The sequence below is a fragment of the Hemitrygon akajei genome, chromosome 8, assembly GCF_048418815.1.
Source record: "Hemitrygon akajei chromosome 8, sHemAka1.3, whole genome shotgun sequence".
NCBI lineage: Eukaryota > Metazoa > Chordata > Chondrichthyes > Myliobatiformes > Dasyatidae > Hemitrygon > Hemitrygon akajei.
In genome coordinates, this window is record NC_133131.1 from 101,693,496 (window position 1) to 101,713,159 (window position 19,664).

The 19,664-nt window shown below is 37.7% G+C and overlaps 1 protein-coding gene across 2 annotated transcripts in view; it reads right to left on the reverse strand.

Annotated features, from left to right (window-relative positions):
- Positions 1-494: 494 nt before the first annotated feature.
- The window catches only part of galnt1 (UDP-N-acetyl-alpha-D-galactosamine:polypeptide N-acetylgalactosaminyltransferase 1), a 122,096-nt gene continuing 102,926 nt past the window's right edge, over positions 495-19,664 (reverse strand). For both annotated transcript variants that reach the window (XM_073054285.1, XM_073054283.1), the window contains exons 10-12: positions 8,770-8,868; positions 7,756-7,890; positions 495-1,887 (exon numbers count right to left, since the gene is read on the reverse strand). In XM_073054285.1, the coding sequence (XP_072910386.1) occupies positions 1,741-1,887; positions 7,756-7,890; positions 8,770-8,868 (381 nt within the window). In that variant the 3' untranslated portion in view covers positions 495-1,740. The remainder of the gene's footprint in view (positions 1,888-7,755; positions 7,891-8,769; positions 8,869-19,664) is intronic.

Genomic DNA, 19,664 nt, shown 5'->3' on the forward strand with positions numbered 1-19,664 from the left:
ATCAGAAATAAAATTTCCTTGCTGGTTACCAACAGGGACACCTCAAGGGTGCATGCTTAGCCCACTGTTCTACTCATCTACACTGTGGCTAAGTACAGCTCAAGTAAAAGGAATTTTACTTACAGCCTTAAAGAAACTTCAATTCTGAGTTACAGACCATTTTGTCTTCACTTTGCGTTGAGTGATCAGTTTGGCAATTGAGGTGTTAAACATCATCTTTAACACCCAATATGTAGGAAATCAGAAAGCTTCACAATGGATCCTGCTGGAAAGTTGTGAAAATGTGGCCTACTGAGCCATAACCTGACCACAATGTTCTCTGTGCCAAGTAATATAACAGCAGTTAACCTGAGGAGAACACCAAAAAGATCAACTAAAATAAGCACTGGAATGCACAGATTGAAGGAAAATAGAGAAATACAAAATTAAGGATTTATACTGAAAGGATGTTTTATTGCTGTACAAAATGGATAGGTAAAAAACACACAACTAAATCAGTTTCAAAAATTTTATTAGGAAAAAAAGCAATCACCAGTATTTCACAGAACCTAGAATAGTTACGCAAATAGTGAAGTAGCAGGATAGTTTTATGGATGGAATGGAGACTTCATCCTGCAAAAACTCCAGATGCAACCCAGCCTATCGAAGAGAAATTTTCAGTGAATTTTGTTTATAAAACAAAATATATAAAAAGGGAAAAAAAAATCTACATCCCATCAAACCTAGGCCACACATATTCCTAACATTATGAGAAAATGGAGTATTCATCAAGAACACAAAGTCAAAATATACAGAAACATTTATTCATTGTACTTCAGAAGCTGCTTAATGAAATGCTCCTTAACTGGTTCATAGCAGCAGTACTTTGAGAATAATTCAAGAAGAATTCAGGAAGGAGCCAAAACAGTATTTACTAGCCAACAGAACCAGGACAAGAAATTGCAAAGAGGAAACATTAAATGATGTAAGATACTTGACAAAAAACAACATTCCTACAGCTCCCCGTCTCTATGTGGCCTCTACTTTTAAAAAATTTACCAATATTAAGAATGAATTAACTGAAACAATTCCATGGAAAACAAAACAATGTTCAAAATTTGTAAATCAGAGCTGGTTAATTCTTCATTGAGGTATAAAAATCTACACAAAATTAAAGTCCTCATAATTGTAATATTCATTTTTCCATGAATTCTGTCCCAGTTAAATAGATTTTTTTATTCATAAAAAAGTGATTTAAATGTACTTTTGATATATGTTCATTGACTTCTTGCACTGATATTATGTTACATTGGTTACCACAAATAAACCAAAATGTTTTGTGATATTATGAACATTTCTGGGGCTAAGCCACACTTTCAGTCCAATACAACAATTGTGCAATTAAATTACTATGATATGCTGCTGACAGAAAAACAGTGATGTTTTAGGACCACTTCATTAAAATCATATTTTCTTAATGAACAGTGCAAGTTCATTCACTAAGATTTAAACAATCTTGACAGCCCCACCTTCCCCTTTTTAAAATCAGTCAGAAACAATGTAAACATCAGTGTGCACAGTTTCTCCAAAGTCTACGGTTTCAAACCGCCAATAAGGAATACAGATTTTTGTAATATCCTTTCAACTGTCTACATGCTCAGAGGAGGAACCTATTCGCTGCCTAGATGAAAGTTCATTTTAAGTATGAATCTAGCAGTAAGGTGCACAGAGGTAGCCCATTATATCTTCAGAGCTGACCAATCAGAAAGCCTCAGGAAGTGTGACGTTGCGAAGAATCCACTGTTGTGAGCGGCTTCCATTACAATCCTTCATGGTGGGTACTTGGCTGTCTGCCTCTGTGGCTCTATCTAAGCACTGATTGCTGTTCACATGCAACAGGGTCAGTTTCTGAAACATTAGAAAATACTGTTATTACAAACGTACTTTCATATCAGAGAAATTCACTTATAATTTTAATATGAAGATATAAATGTACAAAATATTTCAAGCAATTCAGGTGGCATAGTCAGATGTGATAAATGTCAGCAGGCTTAATTCTACTTTTATTTCTTACATTTTAAGGGAACAAAGGGTATTTGCACAAATCCTTAAAGCTCAGCAAAGTGCTCATCTTATCATTGCTAGTAGAAGCACAGAATTTAGGAGCAGAAATGCTGTACTACTATTAAATCACCAGGTAAACCTCACTTTGACTTATTTGTATATTTTTGGTCACAACATTGAAAGATTGCATGGACAAAACAGAGAAGACAAGTGAAGAAAATTATAAGAAACAATTGGATATGGAATCGTTATTTCCTTTGGAACAGAAGTAGCTGAATTGAGACTAAATAGAGGTGCACAGAATTATGACTAAATAAGAGGACCCAATTCCAAAAAAACATAGAACAATTAGCCCACTTGACCCATTGAGTCTGCACTGCCATTCCATCATGGCTGATTTATTATCACTCTCATTCTCATTTTCTTACCTTCTCCCCATAACCTTTGACACCCAGGCTAACCAAAAACCCATCAACCACTGCTTTAAATGTACTCAATGAATTAGCCTCCACAGCCATACATGGCAAAGAATTTCACAGATTCACCACCTCCCAGCTAAAGAAATTCCTTCTCATTTCTGTTCTAAATGGATGTCCTCTATTCTGGTCATAGACTCACCCGCTATAGGAAATATCCTCTCTACATCCACTCTATATAGGCCTTTTAATAGTCAATGGGTTTCAACGAGATCCCCTCTGTTCGTCTAAACTCTAGTGAGTTCAAGCCTAGAGCCATCAAATACTCCTTATACTTTAACCCTTTCAATACTAGAATCATTCTTGTGAACCTCCTCTGGACTCTCACCAATGCCAGCACATCTCCTCTTAGATAAGGGGCTCAAAACTGCTCAAAATACACTAAGTGCAGTCTGACTAATGCCTTATAAAGCCCTTATATTCTAGTCCTCTCAAAGTGAATGCTAATATTGCATTTGCCTTCCATATCACTGACTCAACATGCAAGTTAACCTTTAATCCTCTGCAAGAACTCCCAAGTCCCTTTACAGCTCTGATTTTTGAATTTTCTCCTGTTTAGAAAATAGTCTACACCTTTATTCCTTCTACCAAAGTGCATGACCATACACTTCCCTACACTATATTCCATCTGCCACTTCTTTGTCCATTCTCCCACAACTGTCCAAGTCCTGTTGTAGACTCCCTGCTTCCTTGACACTACCTGCATCTCCATTTACCTTTGTATTGTCTGCAAACTTGGTCACAAAGATATCAATTCCATCATCCAAATCATTGACATATAATGTGAAAAGGAGGTTCCACACCAACCACTGCAGAACCTGCAGTCAACCTTTATTCTGACTCTTTGCCTTCTGCCAGTTAGCCAATCTTTTTATCCATTCTAGTATCTTTCCCGTAAAACCATGGGCTCTTGTTAAACAGCACCTTGTCAAGGCCTTCTGAAAATCCAAGTAAACAACATCCACCGACTCTCCTTTGTCTATCCTGTCTGTTATATCCTCAGAGAATTCCAACAGATTTATCAAGCAAGATTTCCCCTTAAGGAAACCATGCAGACTTTTGCCTACTTTATAATGTGCCTCCAAGAACTCCAAAACCATATCCTTAAAAATGGACTCCAACATCTTTCCAAACACTGAAAACAAGCTAACTGGCCTATAATTTCCTTTCATCTGCCTCCCTTCCTTCTTAGAGTGGAGTGACATTAGTAAATTTCCCTTAGCAAAGTACTCAAAAACAGAAGACATAGATTTATCTGATTTGAAGTTTAGAAAGGAGATAAGGTAGCAGGATGTTTTGTGATATTATGAACATTTTTTAAAAAAGTGAAATATCAGAAAGAGAATTCAATGGGATCATGCAGAAATAATGAAAGAAATAAATGCTGAACAGTTGAACTCAAAACATAACAGAAATATACACAAGAGGGGAGAATATTAAAGCATACAATTAGGCTCAAAACTGAAGGTAAATCTGCTAAAAGCATTCTCAAAAAAAAATTAAGAAGCTGTGATCAGCATGACTTTGCCAAAAAGACCAAAGAAATATCACTGGATTTAATACAAATAAAATGTGCCATCCTAAAAAAAAGTTCACAGGAGGATCTTTTTCAGAGAATTATGAAATAGAGCATGCAGTTGAGAACTTGATCAGAGTGAACTGCTGTTTATGCAGATGGGCAAGGTGGTCAGTCATTTCCCTCTGCAACTTGCAGTGCGTTTTGCAAACTTGATGTACCTCCATACCTTACCTCCCAGCTTGTTGCATCATTCCCGACCTGCCCCTTATGGCTCACACACAAGATAGTACATCGATATCATGTAACACTTTGTATGGACAGTATGTTTCCCGTTGTATGATGAATGTACAGCCCCATTCAGTTAAACATGATGTAACTGTACAGACCACGGCCCATTCCAAACCACACAATCCTTTAGATGACTAAGAAATTCCAGGAGAAATAAGGGAAACCTTTCATTGATTCAATGAACAACTATGGCAATGAGTAACAAGCAACTATGGAAAGAGAAATATTTCATCCTTACCAGCTTCCCTGTTGAGTATTTATTTCCTGTTTTATTGCAGAATTCAAATATCTTAAGGTTCCTTAAAGTCATGATAGCCAGGGGAGATAGTGTGGATAATCTCCCTCTACCTATTAAATGCTCCCAATCACCTACGTCTCAAATAGCCTCTGACAACCATTTCCAGTTCTTGGCCTTCCCATGTGGCTTAGCTACTAAGTCTGGCAGAACCGTTTCTACTGACAGGAGTAGGGGCAAAACCAGTCGCTTTGGGCAGATGGGGCTCACCAGCTGTGGTTAGCAACTCATCTAGAAGGAAAACACTGACCTCAGACCTCTATTGCCTTGTGGCTATATCCACTCATGTGAAAGGCTTCAGGAGTAAACCCCAGAGAAAAATCCAGAGCTGGAGTCCTTAAGGCAGTCCAACATTGAGTGCAACGCTGACTGGTAACTCCTGTGATACTGCTGCTGCCAAACTGTACTGGTCTCTAACATTCCTTTGGATTCATCAACTGTGTGGAGAGGGAGACCCTGCTGGATGGACAATGGCTTGCTCTCCATATCATACTCCCCTGGCTTACTTAACACTTAGACAGCTAGGATGAAAAATCCATGGTTGACCCCTACCAATGGAGGGCCCTTGTTTTAAGTATCTGCAGAATTTGGATTTTCAAGTATCTTTTTACACATGGCTAGCTACCTATATTGTAGAAATGCAGCAGCCAACTTCTGTGTAATTAGCTTCCTCAAACAGCAACTTCATAAATTATTACAGTGAAACTCTTTGGAGGGCAATTATTGACATGTAATTGAGAATAACCTCTCTGTTCTAGTTTGAAATATTGCCACAGAATGGTTTAAGTGAATCAAAAAGTCCAAAAATGACTGAAATCAGATCAGTGGCTGGAAGCAGAACAAAGGATCAGTTTGAAACCACCAGCAGCAAAACAGCTGACCAGGCACTGGAGAAGGACTGAAATCCAGTTCAAAGTAAATTCAAAGTGTATATGTCACCATATACTATGTTGAGTTTAGTTCTCTTAAAGGCATTTATGATAGAAGTACAATAGAATCAATCAAAACTACATGAAAGTTCAGTAGATATCAAGGAGCACAGACTGATCCAAATGACTTCAGAGAACCAGGAAAATAGCATCTATTGTAGTATAGTAGAATCTGGCTCCAGAAGTGTGAAAAAGCAAAGGTGTATAGTGCCCAGTGTATGAAGTGTGTGGCCTTTGGCGAGTATGGAGGCAACTTCATTTTAAATACTTACCAGTTTCATTTGGCTTTACTCTTAGATTTTCTTACAGTAAATGTTCCTGCAGTTCCTGAGTAGTAAACACATCATATGCAGTCCGCCACCACCCCCAGTAAATCAGTTAATCAACTGGAACAGGCTGATTGTAGTCAGCTGACTCAAAATTAGTGTTTGCCAGGAATTCAAATCTGTGGGTCCAGCAAGTAGCATCTATGGAGCACAAACTTTGATAAGGGACTTCTGTGCAAGAGGAAAGATAGGTTCATATTTACGGAACTAAGTAAATTAAATAAATAAATGTCAAGGCAGATGGTGTGTTGGAGCAGTACTAGGTAGGAACAGGCAGAAACCACTGTGAATCGTAGTGTACAGTCCCGTAATGGGTGAACGCAGTTTGGAGAAGATGGCTTGGAACTGATGAGCTCCAGTCCCAGGCGTACACATTGCCATGCGTCAGGGAGGCAGAAAAGTAGCTGGAAATTCTGTTCTAAGAACCAATCAGACCTATTATATAAAGATTGCAGAAATGGTCAGTAACAAGGAACAGGAGGATGACCATGAATGAGACAGACATGGGGCTCCAGAAAGTAGCAATGGAGAAGCCCAAGCCCTTTGTACTTATCCAACAGTGTTGAAGTGGGAATATTTCCCCTAAATGCATTATCTAGAACCTAGGGCTATGGCCTCAATATGAGGTGTCAGCCATTTCAAACTGCATCAAGGACAAATTTCTTCATGCAGAGACAGGTGAGCAATTGAAATTCTCTACAGAAGAGGCTGTTGAATTTTTGGTGTAGAGTATATTCAAGACAGAATTGTACATATGATGAGAATCAGGAGATATGGAGCTAGTTCAAGGAAGTAGTTATGAATGAAAGGATCAGCCATGATTAAATTTAATGGTCGAGCAGGGAAGAGGGGCTAGATGGCCTATTCTAATTCCTACTGAAACAAGATCAGTGTCTCAGTGCCAAACCAGTACTATCAGAGTAAAATAAACACTGGGAGATCATCAGCTAATCAAGCTCTGATACAGCAATTCCCATGGTACAACATGTTTTGAATATGATTCTATTAGTTTGCAGAGCTGCCCAGGAGTGGTTACATTAGCAGTGGCAAGCCATCACGTTTGTGTATATTTGTAGCCAAGAGAAATGAAACATTCATTATGGTGATATGATCCACCATTTTTCCTTAGCCATTTTCAGCTGTCCATTCAGTAGGGCTTATAAGGGAGGATTATTGAGTGTTATGGTTTACAGAGAAAAGGCTTTTTATACCCTCGTATTACAGAGAGATTGTATTCCTAGCAAACTGATTGTATTGCAGTTTTATGCATTTTGAACTCTTCCACTGTCACTCCCACCTGCCCCATTGAATCCATGAATCTGGAAAATTCTTCTCTCAATTACTAATGCTCCATGCACATTCAAAGGAATTTGACTGTACTGGAGGCAGAAGAAAGAGTTGTTGTTTTAACCAGCCAGAAATGGATGTTACATTGTTTGATAAATTATCATTGTGCAATTATCAGTAGGAGATTGCCTTGTATTTTCCATAGCAAATCCATTAAGTGGCCTCCACCTGTGAACTGGGAGCCTGTGATATTGTCTTTGGTAAACTAGTTCATTCTCTCTGTTCTTTGTTGCTTGTTTATTTTAGCAAGGTTACAGCAGCTACAAAACAGTTTCAACATTGAACCAACTGTTAGGAGTAGCCAAGTAAATAGAAAGAAACTTAAAACATAGAAACATAGAAAACCTACAGCACAATACAGGCCCTTTAGCCCACAAAACTGTGCCGAACACGCCCTTACCTTAGAAATTACCTAGGGTTACCCATAGCCTCTATTTTTCTAACCTCCATGTACCTATCAAATGTGCAGCAAATTTTTTAATTCCTTGAAAAACTAATTTAACCTTCCTTTTTTCATAAAGACAGCACTTACTACAGCATCATGTTCCCAGAGCTGATTGCCTTTTAGATGGTGACACTTCAGCATCATGATAGGACCATTAAGTTTGGACACATCTAGGCACAAGTCATCAGTTCTAATTTCTTTGTTTGCAGTGTAGGAGAACACCTAGAAAATATAAAAAAGGTTAATTTTACATTTAAAAAATCTGTAATTCACATGTAAAATGAGATATTTTACAATGTTTTAAGAATTTTTTTGGAACTTTATCTTCAATTTACTTTTAAGAGCTAGTGTTTGATTAAACAAATGCTGCACCTGAACAGATGATTAAAACACAATCTTCTTGTAGACAGCTTTAATGGGCTCCAAGTCTCAACTCTCCTCACCTGCAATGTTAGAGCTATAAAGTCTACAGGCATATTCTAGATACATTTTTCAGTTATAATTTTCTATTAACTTTTTTTGTGGGTTTGCAGATTGTATCATTCTAAAATTACTAAAATTAAAATTCAATATTTCATTCCATATACATTTCCAAAATTTTTTTCTTCATTATCCTCTATTTTCAGAACTCTAACATGAACTTTTGTCCAGCAAGTGTCCCAGAGAAACTTATAAAAGCTCAAGTAGCTTTGAAGATTATCGGTAGATTATCCAACTATCGGTAGCAAAAAAAACCACAAAGCACATATCTCATAACCACAATGCAAACTCTCACCATGTTACTGAAATATTTATTTTCTTGATGTCAATTAGAGCCCAGAGTTTACAGCCAAACATTAATATCAAAGCCTTACAATCATTTATATTAACTGAATCTTTGAAATTTAGTCTGGAGTCAAGAATGCAGGTACAAATTCATCAAAAGGAATTTACTGCTGTGTAGGTAACCACAGAGGCAGAACTACTAATATTAGTTATAACTTCATACAAGTTAAAAATCAGAAGAACAAGTGTTAATTATGGAAATATTCAAAGCTCAGTATCACAAAGCCCGACCACTTATTGAAAACAGGTAAGTGGAAAAGAAGGACAGCAGCTCACCTGATTGCCTCCCATACCATGACAGTTAAATATTCCCACTTTTTCATTTTCCTTTCTTGCCATATTATCCAGACATTGGTTTGTCTCTACATTTCTGATCTGAAAGAGGAAGTAGGATACAATTAACCAGTTGAGACATATTTGTAAACATACAATCCTTTAGAACATATATGTCAAACTCAAGGCCCGCGGTGGAATTATCTTTGGCCTGCGAGATAATATCTAATTACTATTAAAGCTGGCCCCAGTAATCGAAGCGCCTATGGCGTATGATATGGCTAATGCTGAGTTTATTCAGGTACCAGGTTTTCAGGGTTTTTAGTGTTTATTCGGCAGTCTTCTTCATAAGAAACGGAATTTGTAAAGTGAAACACTTTGTAGTTATAGCAGAGACTGAGACACATGAGAGCAGGCGGAAAAAATGGAGGCAACAAAAACTGCGTTCACACACGTCCGACTGATCCGGCCCGCATGAAGCTGCATTTTGCTCAATCCGGCCCGTGACCTAAAATGAGTTTGACACCCCTGCTTTAGAACCTTAACTCAATTGCCTAGTCAACACTTAAATTGTACCAATGTGAAGGCCAAAGTCTTTATTTTTACTCTGTTGTTAAGTAATTTAATCTAGGAAAATATTGCAATTGCTCTAGAATGTAATTTAGTGTTTTTGCTATTGGTTATTATATATCAGCTCTTATGAGAAACAAATGACTGAGTAAGTGATCAAGAAAAACTATAAAATCTAAAATTTAAAAAATCCAAATCTCATTTTTACACAAATGTGAGAAATACTAATTTGGTAAAAGCTATTAAGAATTCATAAAAATGAATTGCAAGGAGGATCCAAAACTATTACTGAAAAATTAGAAAGATTCATTTAGTAACAGGTGCTGTTCGTAAATTTCATTTTAAAATTGGTAATAAGACCATACATTTCATTTTGTTTAAATGATGGAACCAAGTTTTGGATACTGTTGTGAGGGATGAACTCCCAGAGGAATGTCAGTGAGTGGGAATAAAAGGATCCTTTTCTGCTTGACTGCCAGTGATTAGTGGTGTTCCGCAGGGGTCAGTGTTGTGACTTCTTCATTTTATGCTGTATATCAATGATTTAGATGATGGAACAGATGGCTTTGTTGCCAAGTTTGTAGATGATATGACAATTGGAGGAGGGGCAGGCAGTGTTGAGGAAACAGGAAGGCTGCAGAAGGACTTGGACAGATTAGGAGAATAGGCAAGGGGGGTGTGGGGGGGGGGGGTGACCTGACAGAGGACGACCATGCCGATCGGGTCTCTGGCAGTGAGCCTGGTTCCATGGTGTAGAAGGAAGAGAAGAAGATAAGGAACGCGGTAGTCATAGGGGATTCCATAGCGAAGGGAACAGACAGGTGGATCTGTCAGCCTGATAGAGATACCCGCATGGTGTATTGCTTCCCAGGTGGCAGGGTACGGGATGTTTCGGAATGGATGCAGAGTATTCTGAAGGGAGAGGGTGAATAGCCAGAAGTCTTGGTACACATTGGTACCAATGACATAGTTAGAAAAAGGGAGGAGGTCCTGAAGGGAGTTGGGTAGGCAGCTGAAAAGCAAGGCCTCCAGGGTACTGTAGTAATCTTAGGATTGTTGCTTGTGCCACATGCTAATGAGCGCAAGAATAGCATAATCAGGCATATTAATATGTGGGTGACAGACTAGTATAGGGGACAGGGTTTTGGGTTCCTGAATCATTGGGGCCTCTTCTGGGGGAGGTATGACCTGTATGAAAAGGATGGGTTACAATATCTGAGCAGGCAGATTTAGTAGAGCTGCTCGAGAGGGTTGAAACTAATTTGGCAAGGGCATGGGAACCAGAGTGAAGGGGAAAACAGAAATAAATCAAAGATAGTATGCAACACAGATGATAGACAAGACAGGCAGGAGCTGAGGCATAATCATGGCCAGTGGGATGAGTTACAGGGCAATAGAGGCATGGTGCAGTTAAAATAGAAAGCAACAAATACTGCACTGAAAATGTTATATTTGAAAGCACGCAGCATAAGAAAATAGATGACCTTGAAATTCAGCTACAGATTGCCAAGTATGACATTGTGGCCATCACTGAAACTTGGTTAAAGGATGGCTGCCACTGGGAGCTGAACGTCCAAGGATATACAGTGTATCGTAAAGATAGGTTAGTAGGCAGAAGGCATGGTGTGGCCCTGTGTACAAGAAATAATATTAAATCATTAGAAGGGGATGATACAGGATCAGAAGGTGTAGAGTCTCTATGGGTTGAGTTAAGAAATGGAAAGGGTAAAAGAACCCTAATGGCAGTTGTATACAGGCCTCCAAATAGCAGCCGGGATGTGGATTACAATTACAGCAGGAGATAGAAAAGGCGTGTCAGAAGGGCAATGTCATGATAATCATTGGGGATTTTAACATGAAACTGGATTGGGAAAACCAGGTCAGTAATGGACCACAAGAGAGAGAATTTGTAGAATGTCTAAGGGATGGCTTTTTAGAACAGATCGTTGTTGAGCCCACTAGGGAATCGGCTGTGCTGGATTGGGTGTTGTGCAATGATGTGGAGGTGATAAGAGAGCTTAAGGTTAAGTCATCCTTAGGGAACAGTGATTACAATATGGTCAAGTCAGAGCAAAAGCAAAAGCAAAAGAGAGGGCATACAAGGAAGCCAAAGCTAGTGGGAAGATAGAGGATTGGGAAGCTTTTAAAAACTTGCAGAAGGAAACTAAAAAGGTCATTAGGAAAGGAAAAGATGAATTATGAAAGGAAGCTGATGACCAATATCAAAGAAGATACTAAAAGCTTTCTTAGGTATATAAAGGGTAAAAGACAGTTGAGGGTAGATATAGGACCAATAGAAAATGAACACTGGGGATATTGTAATGAGAGACACAGTGGAACCGAATGTGTAATTTGTATCCGTCTTCACAGTGGAAGATATCTGCAGTATACCGGACATTCAAGAGTGTCAGGGAAGTGAAGTATGTGCAGTGAAAATTATGACTGAGAAGGTGCTCAGGAAGCTTAATAGTCTGAGGGTGGATAAATCTCCTGGACCTGCTGGAATGCACTCTCGGGTTCTCAAGGAAGTAGCTGGAGATTGCGCATGCATTAACAATGATCTTTCAAGAATCGATAGATTCTGGCATTGTACCGGATGAATGGAAAATTGAAAATGTTACTCCACTAGTTCAGAAGGGTGGGAGGCAGCAGAAAGGAAACTATAGACCTGTTAGCCTGACACCAGTGATTAGGAAGTTGTTGGAATCGATTGTTAGGGATGAGAATATGGAGTACCTGGAGGCACATGGTGGAGCAGAGTGATGATGGCGCTAAACAGCGACTCCTTTGCTTGTATCTTCATAAATAGCTCTATTTCCATCATTAATATCTTTATTTTCCCCTTTCAAGGTTCTTTTGAAGATCCTAACCTGGGGTTACATGGTTCTTTGTGGGAAAGAGACCTGCTCTTAGGGTTTCATGACTGGCCATTGTTCGGCACACCAAGGGCTCAGTCTAAGTATTCGGCTCGGATACTAGGATACTGGAAGCCTAGGATCTCGGGGTTCTGGAAACAGGTGGATTAAAGGTTGGTGTCAAGACAGGAGACCCGTGTGTCATCGGGAGAGTCGGGCTATCTACCACTGTGTGCCCAGAGACTCGTGATCTTTGGGCACAGAGCTTGGAAAAAGTGACGTTGCAGACTTTTAACATCGTAAACCACCGAGTTGTTTGTTATGTCTCCCCGCTCACTGTAAAAATGCAGACATCTCTTTCTCCCTTATTAGGGAGAAAGAAAGCCTATGGTGGTATATTGAATACCAGGTGAAACGCGAAGTCTATGGGGTAACTGCAAGTCTGTGTCTTTGCTGTTGCTTTGCTCATTCTTAAGTGCTCGGTGGTGGGTACCGATGCTTTTTTTTTTTGCTGGGGGGGATTGCTGCTTGCTTACGCATGGGGGGGGGGGAAGACTTTGGGGTTCTAACATTTGACTGTCATTCATTCTTTGGGGGTACTCCTGTGTTTTCATGGATGGCTACTAAGAAAAAGCATTCCAGGATGTATACTGGATATATTTCTCTGACTCACTAAATGAACCTTTGAAACATGACAAGATAGACCAAAGCCCAGCATGGTTTCCTGAAAGGAAAATCTTGCCTGACAAAGCTACTGTAATTTTCTGAGGAAATTACAAGCAGGATAGACAAAAGAGATGCAGTAGATGTGGAGTACTTGGATTTTCAGAAGGCCTTTGACAAGGTGCCGCACATAAGGCTGGTTAGCAAGATAAGACCCCACAGAATTACAAGGGAGTTACTAGCATGGGTGGAGCATTGGCTGATCAGCAGAAAACAGAGAGTGGGAATAAAGGGATCCTCTATTCTGGCTGGCTGCTGATTACCAGTGGAGTTCCACAGGGGTCAGTGTTGGGATCGCTGCTTTTTACAATGTATGTCAATGATTTGGACTATTGGATTATGGATTTGTGTTGATTGATATATGGAGAAGAATTAATCCAAGAGAAAGAGATTATTCATTTTATTCAAATAGACATAAAACATTCAAGGATTAATTTTTTCCTATTATCCATGAATATTCAGGATAGAGTGAAAAGTGTGGAATATAAAGCGAGAATACTGTCAGATCATTCCCCCTTGATAATAACAATGATAATGATGGATAAGGAGGAATTGATTTACAGATGGAGATTTCATTCAATTTTATTAAAACATCAAGATTTTTGTGATTTTATGAAAAAACAGATCCAATTTTTTTTTGAATACAAACTCATATTCAGTTGATGATAAATTTATATTATGGGAAGCAATGAAAGCATATTTGAGGGGTCAGATAATAAGTTATACTTCTAAAATTAAGAAGGAATATATGGTAGAAATAGATCAACTAGAAAAAGAGATTACAAAATTAGAAAAAGAATCCCAAAGATATATGACAGAAGAAAAACGAAGACAACTTGTCAATAAGAAGCTACAATATAATACACTCCAGACATATCGAACAGAAAAAGTAATTATGAGAACTAAACAGAGATATTACGAATTAGGTGAAAGATCACACAAGATTCTTGCTTGGCAGTTGAAAACAGAGCAGGCTTCCAAAACAATAAATGCAATTAGAACAAGTGCAAATAAAATTACTTAAAAACCTTTAGAAATTAATGAAACTTTAAAAAATTTTTACTCCGAATTATATCAATCAGAATCACAAAATGAGGTTGCTGAGATAGAAATTTTTTAAAATCACAAATACCTCTTCCAAAATTGAATTCGGAAGAACAGAAAGGATTAGATATGCCTTTTACATTAAAAGAGGTTGAAGAAGCTTTAGGATCACTCCAGAGTAATAAATCTCCAGGAGAAGACGGTTTTCTGCCTGAATTTTATAAAAAATGTAAAGATTTCTTAATCCCTCCCTTTATGGAGTTAATATATCAAGCGGAAAGAACACAAACTTCCACAATCGTTTTTGACAGCGATCCTAATAGTATTGCCAAAAAAGAAAGAGATCCTTTAAAACCAACATCATATCAGCCTATCTCTTTGTTGAATACAGATTATAAAATAATAGCAAAAACTTTATCTAATAGATTATCTAAATATTTACCAAAATTAGTACATATGGATCGAACAGGCTTTATTAAAAATAGCCAATCGGCAGATAATGTAACTCGGTTACTTAGCATAATTCATCTGGCACAAAAGGAGGAGGAAATAAGTGTGGCAGTTGCTTTGGATGCAGAAAAAGCATTTGATAGATTGGAATGGGACTTTTTATTTAAGGTATTGGAAAAATATGGGTTAGGAAAATCTTTTATAAAATGGATTAAAACCTTAAATACTAGTCCCAAAGCTAAAGTAGTGACAAATGGTCAAATTTCAACATCATTCCAGTTAACAAGGTCAACTAGACAAGGCTGTCCATTATCACCTGCCCTATTTGTATTGGCGATAGAACCATTAGCTGAATTAATTAGAACCGATCCAGATATTGTGGGCTTCAGAGTTAACCAGGAGGAATATAAGATTAATTTATTTGCTGATGATGTTCTGATTTATTTAACAAACCCATTGCATTCATTGCATAAATTATCTTTTAGATTGGAAGAATATGGGAAAATATCAGGGTATAAAGTAAACTGGGATAAAAGTGAAATTTTACCCCTTACTAAAGGAGATTATAGTCAATGTCCGTTAGTAACTCAATTTAGATGGCCGACAAATGGTATAAAATATTTAGGTATAAGAGTCGATAATGATATAAAGAATTTATATAAATTAAATTATTTGCCATTATTGGAAAAAAATACAAGAAGATCTTGATAAATGGATGATGTTACCAATAACATTAGTAGGTAGAGTTAATGCTGTAAAAATGAATATATTTCCTAGATTACAATATTTATTCCAAACATTACCAATACAACTGCCCCAGAAGTTTTTTCAAGAGTTGAATAAATGTGTGAGGAAATTTCTTTGGAAAGGTAAGATGTCAAGAATATCGCTGGAAAAATTGACATGTAAATTTGACCTAGGAGGGTTACAACTCCCAAATTTTAAGAATTATTATAAAGCAAATCAACTTAGATTTATTGCATCTATTTTGATGAAGAAAAACCGGCATGGATTAGAATAGTTAGATAAGATAGGAGAAAATATACCAGAAGATTTTATATATAAATGGGAATCCAAATGGATATGGGAAAAGAAAGAATCTCTTATATTAAAACATTTGATCGATTTATGGAATAAGGTAAATGTGGATGATGAGGTAAAGAAATCTTTATTAGCAAAGAGAACCCCAATTCAAAATAGACTTATTCCTTTTACAATGGATAATCAACTTTTATATAACTGGTTTCAAAAAGGGATCAGATATATAGGTGAGTTTTGAAGGAGGTATATTGATGTCCTTTGATCAATTAAAGAATAAATATAAAATATCAAATAACACTCTTCTCTGTTATTTTCAATTAAAGGCCTATTTAAGAGATAAACTGGGTCAAACAATGTTAATGCCAAAACCTAATGAAATAGAAACTTTAATTCAAAAAGGAAAAATTAAAAAAATTATGTCTTGCATGTATAATTTGATTCAAAAACAGACAATTAAACCAGGAATTCATAAGTCAAGACAAAAATGGGAAACTGATTTGAATATTAAAATTGATGAAAAAGATTGGTCAAGACCATGTCTTGATAGTATGACAAATACAATAAATGTCCGACTTAGATTAGTACAATACAATTTTTTACATCAATTATATATTACACCACAAAAAATAAATAGATTAAACCCAAATTTATCTGACCAATGTTTCCGATGTAATCAAGAAATCAGTACTTTTTTTTTACACTCCACTTGGTCTTGTTTTAAAATTCAAGCTTTTTGGATAAATCTAAGACTTTTACTGGAACAAATTATTGGAATACAACTTCCACATAGCCCAATATTATTTTTATTAGGTGATATTGAAGGGATAATACAGAAACCTAAATTGAATAAATATCAGAAAAAATTTATAAAAATTGCATTGGCAGTAGCCAAAAAAGCTATTGCAGTTACTTGGAAATCAGATTCATACTTAACTATGGACTGTAGGAATAATGAAATATATAGCTGCATTCCACTTGAAAAAATTACATAATTTAAGAAATGAATATGATATATTTTTGAAAATTTGGCACCCCTATCTACAAAAGATAGGATTAAATATATAGGTCCTTTGAAGATAAAATTATTAGTTATTTGGGGAAAAAAAACAAAGATATATAACTAAAGTTATTTTGAACTCCATGGAGCATGTGGGAATCCTCCAATATCTAGGCAATCCTTTTCTTTTTTTTTCTTTTTTTTAAGACAGGGATGTTAAGGGGCGAAGGGTTAAGGGGAGGGGGAAGGCTAATATTAATTTTCATTACTCTATTATTCTATTCATTTTATGTAATTCTCTTAAAAATTTAATAAAAAATACATTTAAAAAATGGATTTGTGGCTAAATTTGCCGATGATACAAAGATAGGTGGAGGAGTGGGTAGTGTTGAAGAAACAAGAGAGCCTGCAGAGAGATTTAGAGAGTTTAGGGGCATGGGCAAAGAAGTGGCAAATTAAATACAATGTTGGAAAGTGTATGATCATGCACTTTGGTGGAAGAAATAAACAGGTAGATTATTATTTAGATGGGGAGAGAATTCAAAATGCAGAGATGCAAAGGGACTTGGGAGTCCTTGTGCAGGATACCCTAAAGGTTAACCTCCAGGTTGAGTCGGTGGTGAAGAAGGCGAATGCAATGTTGGCATTCATTTCTAGAGGAATAGAGTATAGGAGCAGGGATGTGATGTTGAGGCTCTATAAGGCACTTGTGAGACCACACTTGGAGTATTGTGCACAGTTCTGGCCTCCTTATTTTAGAAAGGATATACTGACACTGGAGAGAGTCCGGAGAAGATTCACGAGAATGATTCCAGGAATGAAAGGGTTACCGTATAAGGAATGTCTGGCAGCTCTTGGGTTGTATTCTCTGGAGTTCAGGATAATGAGGGAGGATCTGATAGAAACATTCTGAATGTTAAAAGGCCTGAACAGATTAGATATGGCAAGGTTATTTTCCATGGTAGGGGAGTCCAGGACAAGAGGGCATAACTTCAGGATTGAAGGACGTCCATTTAGAACTGAGATGCGGAGACATTACTTTAGTCAGAGGGTGGTAAATCTGTGGAATTTGTTGCCACGAACGGCTATGGAGGCCAAGTCATTGGGTGCATTTAAGTCAGAGGGAAATATGTTCTTGATTAGCCAGGGCATCAAAGGGTATGGGAGAATGCAGGGGAGTAGGGATGACTGGAAGAATTAGGTCAGCCCATGATTGAATGGAGTAGACTTGATGGGCAGAATGACCTACTTCTGCTCCTATATCTTATGGACTCAAGGCAAGAAAGTGCCAAATGAAATACAATGTTGGAAAATGCATGGTCATGCACTTTGGTAGAAGAAATAAATGTGCAGACTATTTTCTAAACAGGGAGAAAATCCAAAAATCTGAGATGCAAAGTGACTTGAGAGTCCTTGTGCAGAATACCCTAAAGGTTAACTTGCACTTTGAGTCGGTGGTGGGGAAGGCAAATGCAATTATAGCATTCATTTCGAGAGGTCTAGAATATAAGAGCAGGGATGTGATGCTGAGGCTTTATAAGGCACTGGTGAGGCCTCACCTTGAATATTGTGGACAAGTTTGGGTTCCTCATTTAAGAAAAGATGTACTGGAATAGGAGAAGGTTCAGAAGAGATTCACAAGGGTGATTCTAGGAATGAAAGAGTTATCATATGAGAAATGTTTGATGGCTCTGGGTCTGTACTTGCTGGAATTTAGGATGATGGGGGATCTCATTGAAACCTTTCAAATGTTGAAAGGCCTATACAGAGTAGATGTGGAAAGGATGTTTCCCAGGTGGGGGAGTCTAGGGCAAGAGGACATAGCCTCAGGATAGAGGGGTATCCATTTAAAACGGAGATGCGGAGAAATTTCTTTAGCCAGACGGTGGTGAATTTTTGGAATTTGTTACCAAAGGTAGCTGTGGAGGCCAGGTCATTGGGTGTATTTAAGTCAGAGATTGACAGGTTCTTGATTGGACATGGTATCAAAGGTTACGGAGAGCGGAGCTGAAGAGTGGGGAGAAAGAATCAACCATAATCAATGGTGGAGCAGACTTGGGCCATTGTTCTAGTTCTGCTTCTTTGTCTTACGGTTTTATTACCTGAATGGAATGCAGTATTCAAGCTATGACCTATTGTTTTAAAATGCTTCAGTATAATATCCTGTTCTTATAATCTATAAAAAGAAACATTTTAATCATCCTATTCACCTTTTGCTTATAATATCTTTACCTTATAATAAGCTTGACTCATTTTAAAGTTCAATTTTATCACAGCTACTTAAATGATATTGTGTCTTAAAAACGTATTCAGCCCCCAGCCCTTTGTTCTCTGAGTATTATAACCAGGGAATTTGATCAATTTAACTGAGAATTTTTATTTGTGAATCACATGCTCCTCCTTTTTCCACAGGAGAGCTCCCCCCCCCCCAAAAAGTGAAAATTTTATAACATAAAAAAACTAAAAATTCAAAAACTGAAATGTCAGCAGTTCAGAAGTATATATCCCCCCTTGCTCAGTACTTAGTTGAACCACCTCTCACAGCTATTACAGCCAGTAGTCTGTTTGGATAAGTTTCTAGTAGCTTTGCACAATGTGATGGAGCAAGATTTGCCCATTCCTTCTTGCAAAATTGCTCAAGCTGTGCCAGGTTAGTTGGGGAGCAACAGTGCACAGTAATCTTGAGGTCTTGTCAGAGACTTTTGGTTGGGTTAAGGTCAGGATTCTGACTAGGCCACTCAAGGACATCAATTTTCTTCATTTGAAGCCACTCTGTGGTTGCTCTGGCAGTGTGCTTTCGATTGTTATCCTGCTGAAAGACAAACTTCCTCCAGTTTAAGCTTTCTGGCAGAGGCTAGCATGTTTGAGAGTAGCGGAGATTCAAACAAGAGGACATGATTTGAGAGTTAGGGGCCGAACGTTTAAGGGTAGCACGAGGGGGAATTTCTTTACTCAGAGAGTGGTAGCTGTGTGGAATGAGCTTCCAGTAGAAGTGGTAGAGGCAAGTTTGGTATTGTCATTTAAAGTAAAATTGGATAGGTATATGGTCAGGAAAGGAATGGAGGGTTATGGGATGAGTGTGGGCCACTGGGACTAGGTGAGTGTAAGTGTCGGCACGGACTAGAAGGGCCGAGATGGCCTTTTTCCGTGCTGTAATGGTTATATGGTTTTATCCAGGATTTCTCTGTATTTAACAGTGTTCATTTTCTCATCAATCC